This window comes from Diachasmimorpha longicaudata, chromosome 14 (assembly GCF_034640455.1).
Source record: "Diachasmimorpha longicaudata isolate KC_UGA_2023 chromosome 14, iyDiaLong2, whole genome shotgun sequence".
NCBI lineage: Eukaryota > Metazoa > Arthropoda > Insecta > Hymenoptera > Braconidae > Diachasmimorpha > Diachasmimorpha longicaudata.
In genome coordinates this window covers 3,618,608-3,631,438 of record NC_087238.1, presented here as the reverse complement: position 1 = coordinate 3,631,438, position 12,831 = coordinate 3,618,608, and the positions used below count along the sequence as shown (strand labels likewise).

Sequence of the window (12,831 nt, the reverse complement as noted above, 5' to 3'; positions counted from 1 at the left end):
CTCAGGAAATTCAAAATAAAAACTAAGTTATTAAGTCATTAAGTTAATTAGTAATTTAGAAAATGTCTGTCCAGTACTGGATCAAATTTTGACAATAATTTCCACATAAAAAACTAAAACTGTTGCTCTTTCTTTTAATACGAAATTAATGAATTTGTTAATGCCAAACGCATCATAATTTCTCATCTCCAAATTTCTGATTCCTCGTTTTTAATCCACTATTACATTTATTATTATAACAATAATTCGTGATTTGACGGTTATTGATCCATAATTTTTATTAAATTTCAAAGTGAATGTAACATACGGAAATGTTAGTGTGAATCTTTACTCCACAATTTTCAAAGTGATAGAAATGCTATGTAGCACCGCCAGTCGAGCGGAAAAGGTAACTCTCACGTAAATTTGACCGCCATTTTGGAGAATGGGGTACTTCCTTCTTTGCATTCCTCATGTTTCGGGACTTCCCCTCGACCTCATCGAGTTACCTGGGGATACCAACTTCATGAACCAAAAATATGAACGTTTTTATGTTGTACTATTTCAGATAATATTTCAACCTTGTGAAAAACAGAGTCATCAGCACTGTTAAGCCTTGACCCAGACGACGTCCTCGGTGGTGACTTAACAATAACCATTCGTTCATCGGACGCTACAACTGTACCAGCAGGAAGCGGAGGAGCAAATGGACTCGTTGGAGTCTTTGGTTCGTCATCTCCTTCTGACGATAATCGATGAATAACTAAATTAAAGAGAAAAATGAGTCAATTAAACAGAAAAATTAATGAAAAATGGCCGAATGAAAAATTGTCGAATTTTGCATAGATTATGTTAATTAACTTAATTTAAGGACTTATTAGTGGAGATGGTGATAATGTGCAGTAATTTATTTTGAGCTGAAGAGAGCTCACCTTCAACGGAGTTGAGAACGCTTGCGTCATAGGGTGGATCCTTTCGTGGCCACGTGACGTCATCGCAAATATTATCACTCAGTTCCTTTGGCACTGGTGAAGCACAAGTTACTGAGGCGACATTTCCGAGCTCAATGAAGACTTCAGCGGAAGACTCTTCTGCTTCCTTCGCTCTGTCTAACAGATCCTTTTCAAACCTGTCACAAGATTAATCAAAGAAAATGTAAATGACAATTTGTCGTTTCATTACTAAAATAAACATCTGTGTTAATTTATTTATTGAAAGACGTTTTCAATCTTAAGCTCATTAGTTTTGACTAATCGATTGTTCTTCACCAGTGGATGTGATCAATGTAGCATTTAATAGGAATTCCCTAGTATTCTAGTAAATGAAAAATTATTACTCATTTCAATATGAGACTTTCACATATTTTTCTCTTTGAATATTTTATATAAATTTTAAATTATTAATTTTCTTAAATGATAAGTTTAATATGATGTAATGAATAAAACATTTTTCTGTATTCATCGTCACTTTTTCTCGTCCGAGAAAGCGAAAACTATAACGAAAAAATATCGTTTATGACTAGGGTCCTAGAGATTTTTGATCGTGTGGCATTGCCGTCCGAGCCGACGACGAGGAACTCCACGCGAGTAAAAATCCCTAGGGCGAGACGACCAAAGTCCCTATGGAACTCGTCCTGAAGCCTATGAATATACTATTGAGACACTTGTAATCAATATAATATCTGAATTTTATATGTTTTAAGGGCCTCACCAGTTGAGAGGGCCTTTTCCACTCGAAAAATACGTAAATCCCTTTCGCCTCATGCACACCGCGTAGAACAAAACCGCTGATATTGCACCAGTTGCAGCGCCAACTGTGCCGAGGACGGCAACCACTCCTGCACTGTGAGAGTCCATCTCTCCTTCGATCTGAAACGAGAAATTAGAGAATCATAATTTATTGTAATAACCTCCATTTTGTACTCCATTTTGTATTTTGTTTTTGTTTTATTGGAGATTGATCGTTCCGAATCAATAATTGTTAATTACACCGATGACCCGTTTTCGTATGTGGAATAAGTTCATTAGTATTTATGAGTCTATAAGTTCATTAGTTTTTGTAATAAACTCGATTTTCTCTTTGTTTTTGTTTTGTTGGAGACTAATCGTTCCGAATGAATAATTGTTAATTACACCGGTGACCCTTTTTCGTATTGGGAACAAGTTAATTAGTATTTATTAGTCTATAAGTTCATTAATTTTTGTAATAAACTCCATTTTCTCTTTGTTTTTGTTTTGTTGGAGACTAATCGTTCCGAATGAATAATTGTTAATTACACCCATGACCCTTTTGGTTATTAAGAATAACTTCATTAGTATTTATTCACAAGATTATGGAAATAATTCTTACCTTACAGACGGATAATTATCTCGAGTCTTCGGCATTACATTATCCTGACGTACGATTCCGAGTCCTAGGATAACGCGATCTATAAAAACAAAAACAAAATTCGTAAAAAAAGGCAAACAACCATTTCCATACATCCCCCCCCCAAACAGCAGTTTTTCGGTGAACACGAACCTTCTTACATTCAATTCATGCAAAAGAATTTGTTTTTGTTACCGTTGTTGCCAAAGAGGATCGACCAAAGTCCTCAAGTTGGACTGGGCCCACGAGGACCGGGATCGGGCCCCACTCACCGTAACTTTTTCCCCAGAATTTTTCCTATTAAAAAAAAATTGAAAATAATTTACTGCACATTTTTTAAATTCTCAATTCAAGAGTTGACATTCCTGTCTTTGCGAGTATAGAAATCATAAATTTTTAATGCCCGATTTTTAGTTCTCTAGAAATCTGGGACTAACGAATGAAAGAGTGAAAACGGGATTTTTTTTAAAATTTTTTTTATTGTTTAGAGAGTGATATTCTTGAAATGTGTACTTGGCCGATACGCTACCGCATATCTCGATCTGCTGCCGCGCAAGCGCACCACTCACACCTGTGGCTATTGTTATACTTATACACTGACATTCCGAATGATTTTGGGCGTGATATTTTTTCTATTTTTAGTTTTGTATTTTTTTTAAATTTTTAGAGCGTTATATTCTTGAGGTGTTTACATGGACAATACACTACCGCATACCTCGATCTCCTGCCGCGCAAGCGCACCTCTCAAACCTGTGGCTGTTATTACTTCTCCACTGCCACCCTAAATGACTTTTACAGGGCGAGGGTAGGGGCGTGAGAGAGGAATAGTTTATTCGCGCTCGAGGGGATTTTTCCACCAGCAACACCCCATCCGCAATATCTTACGAAGCTTGACCTTGAACTTTGAGAACAGTTGCGAAGGCGTTGCGTGCGAACGTGTCATTTAATTCTTTTCAGTCTTCGCAGTTATTCAAATGAAGAAATTGTCATTAAAATAGAAATTAAAATGGAAAAATTACTTTTATTTTTCACATTGTAATGAAAAATTTTATGTGATATTTGTGAAAAAAATAATTCTTGTCTCGGGGGATTAAATACCTCGACTTTCACTGAACCTATAAACCCGTCAGGACATTAAAACTACTTTTACATCGATCCGTTCAGTAAACGACGAATTACACACGTTCGTGCGTGCGTTATTCACTTTTTGCGCACTTTAAGGTGGAAAAATTTATACGAAACACGTGCGCTAAAGATTTTTTTGACTTGTATTATTCAAATATTTGTTTACGGTTCCGTTGTGGACCTTCACAGTCGTCAGGAAAACTTTACCACGCTTGTTGGGTAATGAAATATTCTCACAAGTCTCGCATTAGTAAATTTTGAATGCGGAACAGGGTTTTTAGACATTTGGAGTGTTAATTGACACTTCCGCACGCTCTGCGTCCGCGAACTCCACTTTTCGCACGCGCAGCGTGCGTAAAACTCCACTTTCCGCACGACTATGTTGAAAAATAGTGTTACGCTCACAGATACACACAGAAAAATGTTTTTAGACTCGTTGAGTGGTATCATATGACTCACACTCGACTCGTCCTGTAAATTCCCCCCGAATTCAAAAATACTTTTCCGGAATTGCCCTGAAATATGCTATTTTCACTCTTGTGAGGTTAATAGGACGAGTAGATTGAGTGATATATTCGCACGATCTGAAATAAAATGCCGCATCCGTCCGAAAACCGATAATATAAATACCCACGACCACGAAAGCCTAAAAACTGACCCGGGAAATACTTTTTCACGAAGTATCGAAATAATATATTGTCTGCCAAGGGAGGAAAGTGGAGCACAGACTTTCCACCCTTGGGGGCGACTTTCCATCCTAGGGTGGAAAGTATCTCCTTTCCTCGCAGTCATCAGAGGGCGAAGAATGAACTTTCCGTGCAGAGGTGTTGATAAATATTTTTCAACAAATCTACGCGGAAAATTCCCGCGTGTTTTTCCGTGCAGATGTGTTGGAAAATATTTTTCGCGGAAAATTCCCTCGTGTTTTTCCGTGCAGATGTGTTAGAAAATATTTTTCACGGAAAAACGCGAGGAAATTTTCCGGGTAAATGTGTTGAAAAATATTTTCCAACACATCTGCACGGAAAAAAACGAGGGAATTTTCCCTCGCTAATGAGCAGCACAAAAATAAGAATTTTCCACCCTAGGGTGGGATAAATAGTATTTCCTATATATTATAAATAATAATTATTTCCACAATAATTATCAAGCAATATATTATGATTGTTATAATTGTCATTATTACCCCCACCGCCCACCGTCTTTTTTACGGAAAATAAATTTGCGATACATTTTCCCCCCTAGGGCGGAAGATTATCACTTTCCGCCTGCTCTCCGCACTTGGAGATAAACATTGAATAAAAATTACGGAACTTAAGTTCGCTTATCAATTACAAAAGTGACTAAGAAAATTTTGTCGTGTACTGGATTGCAATTTTTCACAAACCCTTTAGACAAAAATTGCGAAACGCTGCGAAAATATTCTGTAATAGTTCCATAAAATTTTCCTCCGCTAGATGTCCCTCCGGAATTATAGGAAAGATCCGTAATTTTTATCGAATATTTCTCTTCCTGTAGATAAAAAAATATAAAATTTTGTTTAAAGGTGTGTTAAATAATAACATGTGCGCCTCGGGCCGGAAAATGTGGCTTTCCGCCCTTGACCGATAATAGACTACTCCTCATAACGTCCGAGAATCTCACTTTTTAAACCGCTCAAGTGCGCATGAGCGATTTAAAACCTTTTTTTGTTTAAAATTTAAAAAATCAGAAAATAGAAAATAAAATCCCGAATCCGAATCAATATTTCAACAGAATAAATTCTATAAAAAAATGAAAATGCCATTGAAAAATGAAAATTTATTATCGAATGAATTTTCGTAATGTCTCGGATCAATAAATAATTTCTTTCTGGCGGAATTTCATTTCCGTAAAAGCCACAGGCACTTTTTTCTCGGATATCGAAGGAATTACTTATTTTCAAGAATTCAACCGGATCGATAAGCCAGCGGAAGCAACCCCTGAAACAAATGGAAGTTTCATTTTCTAATTTGCCATCACCCACCGGCAACCGTCCGGATATTTATGACAAATAGCACGTCATAAATCCCTGGGTGTTATGATTTTTCAAATCAGCAGTGACACTAGTGATTATCGGTGCTCTACTATAATTTAATAAACCATCAGAATGAAATTATAATTAGACTTGAGTGGGTGAATCCTTGCCATATGGCACGAGTTCCGGTGTTTAGCGTCACTTACAACAATCGCTGGTCATAAATAACTATTTATAACACGTTCAGTGGTCGATAATTCATTCATTATCCTCTACCGCATAAACAGGAAGTTCATAATCAATTTTTATACATTAACTTACGTTCATAAAACATGAAAAATTTGTCCTGCCATATTTTTTTTATTTCTAACGACAATTCTATCAAAAGCGAGACGTCAATACATCAATTAATCATTCAATTAATTCATTGGATTAATATAATTCTTGTTTATCAACAAATCAATTTTATTTTTGTCTCATTTCAGCACTTGTTGTCATCAATTTTTTAAAACAAAATAAAATAAATTTGTTACCGCATTAATTAAATATTTATCATATTAGATTCGCTTTTGTTTATTTATTTTTCATCTTAAATAATTATCACAACCACTTTAAAGTAATTGAATTAACAAAAATTATTAGTTTACTTCACCAAAACAGTAATTTTTTTTTTAGTTTTATTGTCCTTCGGTTTTCAATGAGTTTTTTTTAAATTTAATTTATGATAGATAAATTGCGGTAGAAATTTGTTGATAAATATTTTGGAAATAATATGGACACAAATAATATAAATAGAAGTGACCCGTGCGTATGAAATGGTCTTCGATTTTATTACCTCAACGTATGCGAATAACCCACTGTTCTCCCTCTGGTTGGAGTCTCATACTGGGGACTCAGAGTTGCGTAGGAGTTTCGTTTAATAGAAGGCCAGGGGATGTTTGGGGTGGACACATGCGCAAAACAACCGGCGTTCAACTCTTCTCCGAAGGATCCGGATAATTGTTATCCCTGATATGGCGTGAGGACTTTTTACGCCGTAATAATTCCAACTGCGATATTCTGTTTAATTCTGGAGATAAATGAGGGGCAGGATGGGTGTCCAGATCGATTTGGCGGGTTTTGAAAGGTGACTTTACTTTTTTAGGGTCGAGGACTTAAGGGATGCTGGGGTAAAATGGGCAGAAGGAGCTTGTGAGAGGGGAAACATGTGAAGGTATCGCAGGTGGGGGCTAAATAGCGCAGGTAATGGGTCAGAGGATTTTTTTTTAATTTTTGAAAATATTTTTTGGCGGACTAAATGGGGTTTGGGGGGAGGGGTAATTTGGTTTATGGGTTTGATGAGGAGTTAGAGTAGATTTCGCATCAGGTCGGTATTTTATCGACCGGTTGTCATGTTTTTTTTCGTTTCTTGTCAATATTTTTCATGAAAAGTTTTTGGTTTTCGCTGGCACAGATTTTTTTTACAAAAATGAGTTTCTATTTTGTCTATTGATTTTATTAGACAATAACCTGACGAAATAAAAAACAAATGATTTATATTTGTTATGAATGTGATCTCCCAATTCTTTAATGATCACCAAAAAAATAATTTAGAATTTGAATGAACCGCAAAAAATTCAATTCTGGCGCCCTAATTTTGAAGATCTTCCCCTCTTCTTTCGTGGGATTCCCTTAAAAATTAGGTTGTCACATCCGAATTTTTTCCTAACCACCAGCTCACCCTATCAGTTAACGAGTACACTAATTTATGACACAATTTTCTATCTGCGTAATTTTTTAAATTAAGATTATCCACCAACTTTGTAATTCATACGAAAATTTTCAAATACCCCGCGGTTGTGACTGCGCGGCTGATTCTCATGACACTGCACCATCGCTCGTGCGCCGCCATGACACTTTCCCCCACGTCCCCCGCCATGACACTTTCCAGTTAATGTTTTTTTATCTCATGAGAAGGAAAGAGAATATATAGGATCTAGTCTAGTTGATAAATTCGTCTGTGAAAATGGCAGGAAGGAGTTTACCCCTTTTGTTCACCAACACCATCAAAACCACTGTCTCCCGTATCCCCAGTGTCTCAGTCATCACTCGATCAAACGCATCCTGGGAGCCTCAGGACAAGATCACCCACACGGGTCAAGTACGTCAAAGTTCCTCATTACTTGTGGTTAAAAGGCTTAAATGAATGTTTTGATTACGTCAGGTTCTGCTCAAATTCAGTCCTAACCTCAAAAAGTTCAAGGACTCCAACGTTTATGAACTCATCTCTCACACAATAAAAATTAAAATAAATTTTAATTTTCCTAGATTGTATCATTTAGACAGCAAATGATGATTAATCGATATTTGATCTCTCCTCAGATTTTTGATCCTGAAGATAAGAGACTCGTACGTTTCGTCGACAGACCCAAAGAGGTTAACGATCGTTGGGCGATTAATTTGATCGATGAGGTTCCTCCGGCTACGACTGAAGCAAGAATTGTCTGTTGCAATGGGGGTGGAGGACCTCTGGGTCATCCAAAGGTCTACATAAATCTGGTAAATTCAGTCTTATTGGATGTCTGATAGATAAATATATTTATCGAGATTCGGTTGCACCAGTTTCAGTCCATTAAATCGTTAATTAAAGATGATTTATGTTTAATAAGGGCACAGAGGTGCCACATAGTGGTTTCTTCCAAACCATTTCCTTCATTTTATAGTTAGGATCCATCAAGAAAGTCAATAAAACGAAGGATTGACGTTTTTTAAATAACGTTATGGATCTCTCATTGGGATTTTGTTGTTTATTGTAAAACAAAATAAAAAACACTTTCTTGGGACAACAAAGCCATCTGGAGAGCGTGTAAGGACGTACAGGATAAATTCTAGTCTTTGTTTCTGATGTAAATCAATGAAGAAGGAATATTAAGGCCAAAATTTGTCCTGAATGATAATACAGATGACCGTGTCCCAATGTGACCCTAATTTTTACGTTTAATCCATTTCCACTCAATTAATTTGTAGACTTTAGAGACATTAGTTTCTTTTTTTTTTAATTTTCTTGTAAAATTCAAGAGTTAATAGACATTAATCGAAAAATTCATTTCTAATTCATCTTCGATAGATTTTGAGACTTCAGAGAGTTTAAAAGGAGATTTATTAAAAAAAAAAACAGATTTTTTTTTCAATAATAGAATTATCACAAGATTATTTAACTTTTTTTTCGCATTTGGAAATTAATTCCGGAGAAACTTTAGTGTACAACCGAGTCTGAGTCTTATAAACTGAACAATTATTTAACTTAATTTTTTCTTCTGGGTCAGGATAAACCTGGAAATCATGCCTGCGGATACTGTGGCCTCAGATTCACCAAGGAAGATCATCATTAGGTCTCGATATTATTGTCGTAGAACCATAAATAAAGATAGTCTAAATAATTTCACCAGATTAAAAAACAGCTGATTTTAGAAATTGGTAGTCTGTCTTTCCCAATTTTATTCAAAATAAATTACTGTTGAACAGATAAAACTATTGTTGGTTGAAATTATACTTTAGTTATTGTAAAAGACGTTTTGTTGGATTAAATTTTTTTCGATTCGTAACTGCAATAAATTAAATTTATGTCATTATAAAAATCAAGTCGGTTATTGATCTTATGAGTAAATATATATTTATCTATCACAAGCCCTGAATTGATTCATTACTTAAAATAATAAAAACACCTCAGGAAGTGCTCTGGGTATCTTTTTGGATTGAAATTTCCCACCGGCACTTAAGTTGCTACTGCTGGTGTGCGACTTGGCGACAACTTTTGGACGAGCGACGTAACTAACCTCCCGAAGGAGTTCCCATTGCTTTGAACCATAAAGTGAGGTTATGTTTCCCCCGTGCTCACAATTCTCTGTATTTCTGTTTATCGTTGCCGAACTTGGCAGTTGCCTTTGTATCTGATCATTAGTAAGCGAATAAAATCGTTAAAAAATGCCGAAAATACGGGTCGAGAAGAAGAGCCGAGTCCACGAGAAAATTGCTAAACAAGGTACATAATTCATAATATTTTTATTATCATTTCTGCTATTGAATTTGAAAAATTTATCTTTTATAACCTCACATATCACGCCATAAATTATGATCAATTATATATATAATATATTATATGTAGTATATATTTGATCATTCACATCAATGAAATAGTGTTGTCATTAATATCAATAATCAACAGATTATAATCCAACGATAATTTATTTTTCCTTAAAAAAATCGAAGAATCCAAAATTTGACGATGGAAACTATTGAAACTTGAGTGAGACTTGAATAATCCTGGAAGTTAAATCCCCCCATCTCAGGATGATGATTCAACAGACTTATTTTCCTCTCCTGTCTCCTAATGTAATTTTTTCTAGTTTTTCGACGTGACATTGTCTTAATTCGTATTTTTTTATTGTTAGGTATCATGTTCAATAAGGACTTTGGCCAGCACATACTGAAGAATCCCCTCATAATCCAGAGTATGGTGGAAAAAGCAGCGCTGAGACCCACCGACGTCGTTCTGGAAATCGGTCCTGGTACTGGTAACATGACAGTGAACATGCTGGAGAAATGTAAAAAAGTCATTGCCTGTGAGGTGGACACCCGGATGGTGGCGGAGTTACAGAAGAGAGTTCAAGCAACTCCTCTCCAGTCAAAACTTCAGATTGTTGTGGGGGATGTCCTCAGGGCTGATTTACCATTTTTCGATCTATGTGTTGCTAATGTTCCTTATCAGATATCTTCACCTTTAGTATTCAAACTTCTGCTTCATCGTCCTCAGTTCAGGTTATTATTTATTGATTTAATAATTCTAAGATATTGACGAAGTTGAAGTAGCTCTACCCCAGGTCAGGGTTTTACCGAGGGGATAGGCGATTTTTAAACATTTTCAGTTGCCACATTTTCCAATTAATTGCATGAGAAACGGTAATTAAATTGAGAAAAAAATTACGAGTTCGAATGGGATCGAGATTTCTAAAAATTTTGTGTAGTTTCCCAGAATTTTTGAATTTACTACAAAAGTAGAGCTACTTTCATATTTTACCGATAACCGAAAAGTACAAAATTGTGAACGAAAATATTTTTAGTTTATTAGCAAACGAAAAGGCACTTGTGCACTCGGGCTGAACGCAAACATTTTTTTTTATATTTAATGATAAAACTCAGAACCTAGTATTTGTCCAGTGGCTAATTATTTTGGAAACGAGCAGATATGGGGAAAAACATCGCAAGACAAGATTTCTTTTCTAATATATAATGCAAATAAACAATAAAATTCCAATGGAATCATACAAGTGCGACAAATTTGAGTCTCTCACATTGTTTATATTAATTCTATTGATGTTTTGTAAATTTTTTTCAGATGTGCAGTACTTATGTTCCAAAGGGAATTCGCCGAGAGATTAGTCGCCAAACCTGGTGATAAATCCTACTGTCGGTTAAGCGTAAACACCCAGTTATTAGCCAGAGTCGACATGTTATTAAAAGTTGGAAAGAATAATTTCCGACCGCCCCCTAAAGTGGAGTCAAATGTCGTGAGAATCGAGCCAAAGATACCTCCACCTCCTATCAATTACCAGGAGTGGGACGGATTGACGAGGATAGCATTTGGGAGAAAGAATAAAACCCTTTCAGCTTCTTTCAAACATACGACTGTCCTCTCGATGCTGGAGAAAAATTATAAACTCCATTGCAGCCTTAACAATAAGGTTTTGAATTTTGAACGTAAAATTAATCAACTCGACCTTTTCGCTAAATTTTACTAATTTTACGTGATTTTTTTTATTTACAGACGATTCCACAGGATTTCGACATCAAATCATTGATCATGGAAACCCTGGAGCTAGCGGAAATGGGGGACAAGCGTGCCAGAACCATGGACATGGACGACTTCATCAAGTAAATATTATCTTCACACATCAATAAGTTTTATTTTATCAATCAAAGTATATTCATATTTTTTTTCTGTTTTTTTTAGACTTCTGCATAGTTTTAATTCCGCGGGCATTCATTTCTCGTGAATCTACGTTGGATTAATTGTTTTTTATTCTGCAATATTACCACTGAATAAATTTTATTTATTTTGCAAGACCTTTTGGGTCTATATGATTTGCTTCCCCGAGGCCCTGGACCGTATTCGCCGATGGAGAAGGGAAAATCAGATCATCTCTCTGTCTGGAGAGGAAAATTTTGTATTTTTTTTTCGAAAACTAGCAATGACACGTCTGCTAAAGGTCAGCCCTAGACTCGACAATTTTTTTTACATAAACTTTCTTAGTAGAGTAGGTCTATCCTTTTAGTCAGTTCAAAGATTATCGAAAATGACATAAAATTTTTAAAAACTCAATTGCATTTGGAGTTGGCACTTGTTCCACAATTTAATTAGCTTCTGTTTTGAAGAAAAAAAGTTGAAAAATCAGAATTTAAGACAGTGTTTTATGCAAAAATAGATATTTCTGTTGTATTCAAAGTCATAAGACCTGGAGAAATTGAGGAACTTTCTGATATTTCATAAGGAATAATCCATCGTTTGAGAAACAAGTTCTATTATTTGTTTATAAGAAGCAAATGTCGAAAAAAATATTAATATCTCCCTTAATTTAATTTAGATAACACTGACTTTGTGCGAATTATTTCGAATCTGACTCATGCAATTAGTTGAAAAATTTGGCCACTAAAAATATCCAAGACCAACGGCAAACGGTAAAATACCGACCTGAGGGTAGAGCTACTTTAACCCAATCCCCACTAGAGATCTTCCTCCACCTCTGAAACCCAAGGGCACGATCTCCTCATTGTCAGTCCTACGGTACAGAGTAAACTCATGCTTCTGACTTAACCCATTGCAGTATGGAGCTTACGGAAGTATTGGTGGGAGAGAACGGGGGGTTCGTCTCGGTATTAGTGCACAATAAGCAAAGCACAGGGGCGCACGCACGCACAGGTGGAAAAGTAGGGACTAAACGCGCTGCAATGGGTTAAGGTTGTTCTCGGGCTACAGTCTCTGCAAAAAGAGTAATAAGAGGAGAAGAGCTTTTGTTGTGCTTCTGCCACTGCTTACCGACCGAACTATTGGGAACCACTCAAATTTGTGAAATAATTTACGGAAAGCTTCGAAAAAATTACGGAAAGCTCCGCAAAAATGACGAAGAGTTCCGTAAAATTACAGAAAGCTCCGTAAAATGACGGAAAGTTACGCAAAAATGACGAAAAACTCCGTAAAATGACGGAAAGTTACGAAAAAATGACAACAAGCTCCGTAAAATTACGGAAAGCTCCGTAAAAATTACGAAATCCTCCACGAAAATTATGAAAAGCTCCGCTTGGGTGGAACCGCCTATTCCCCATAGAAA

At 36.0% G+C, this 12,831-nt stretch overlaps 3 protein-coding genes across 6 annotated transcripts; 2 read left to right on the top strand and 1 right to left on the bottom strand.

The window, feature by feature from the left end:
- Positions 1 to 252: 252 nt before the first annotated feature.
- On the bottom strand, positions 253 to 6,449 carry LOC135169394 (uncharacterized). Of its 3 annotated transcripts, none has more exons than XM_064134355.1 (7): positions 6,303 to 6,449; positions 2,500 to 2,643; positions 2,329 to 2,407; positions 1,690 to 1,847; positions 912 to 1,108; positions 561 to 742; positions 253 to 488 (listed from the first exon to the last, which is right to left on the bottom strand). In XM_064134355.1, exons 4-7 carry the CDS (start codon positions 1,833 to 1,835, stop codon positions 477 to 479), a joined length of 537 nt encoding a protein of 178 aa, XP_063990425.1. In that variant the 5' UTR covers positions 1,836 to 1,847; positions 2,329 to 2,407; positions 2,500 to 2,643; positions 6,303 to 6,449; the 3' UTR covers positions 253 to 476. The 3 variants fall into 3 exon arrangements, with proteins under 3 accessions (XP_063990425.1, XP_063990423.1, XP_063990424.1); XM_064134353.1 differs by having other exon boundaries at positions 2,542 to 2,643; XM_064134354.1 differs by lacking the exon at positions 6,303 to 6,449 and adding an exon at positions 5,789 to 6,284 and having other exon boundaries at positions 2,542 to 2,643.
- Positions 6,450 to 7,374: 925 nt separating this feature from the next.
- LOC135169395 (NADH dehydrogenase [ubiquinone] iron-sulfur protein 6, mitochondrial) lies at positions 7,375 to 9,133 on the top strand. Its single transcript, XM_064134357.1, has 3 exons — positions 7,375 to 7,607; positions 7,829 to 8,005; positions 8,773 to 9,133. The coding sequence occupies exons 1-3, from the start codon at positions 7,473 to 7,475 to the stop codon at positions 8,836 to 8,838; spliced, it is 378 nt and encodes a 125-aa protein (XP_063990427.1). The 5' UTR covers positions 7,375 to 7,472; the 3' UTR covers positions 8,839 to 9,133.
- Positions 9,134 to 9,267: 134 nt separating this feature from the next.
- Positions 9,268 to 11,569, top strand: LOC135169393 (probable dimethyladenosine transferase). 2 transcript variants are annotated; one of them, XM_064134352.1, is made up of 6 exons: positions 9,268 to 9,488; positions 9,716 to 9,838; positions 9,898 to 10,264; positions 10,842 to 11,187; positions 11,271 to 11,377; positions 11,457 to 11,569. In XM_064134352.1, the coding sequence occupies exons 3-6, from the start codon at positions 9,903 to 9,905 to the stop codon at positions 11,497 to 11,499; spliced, it is 858 nt and encodes a 285-aa protein (XP_063990422.1). In that variant the 5' UTR covers positions 9,268 to 9,488; positions 9,716 to 9,838; positions 9,898 to 9,902; the 3' UTR covers positions 11,500 to 11,569. The 2 variants fall into 2 exon arrangements, with proteins under 2 accessions (XP_063990422.1, XP_063990421.1); XM_064134351.1 differs by lacking the exon at positions 9,716 to 9,838.
- Positions 11,570 to 12,831: the final 1,262 nt, after the last annotated feature.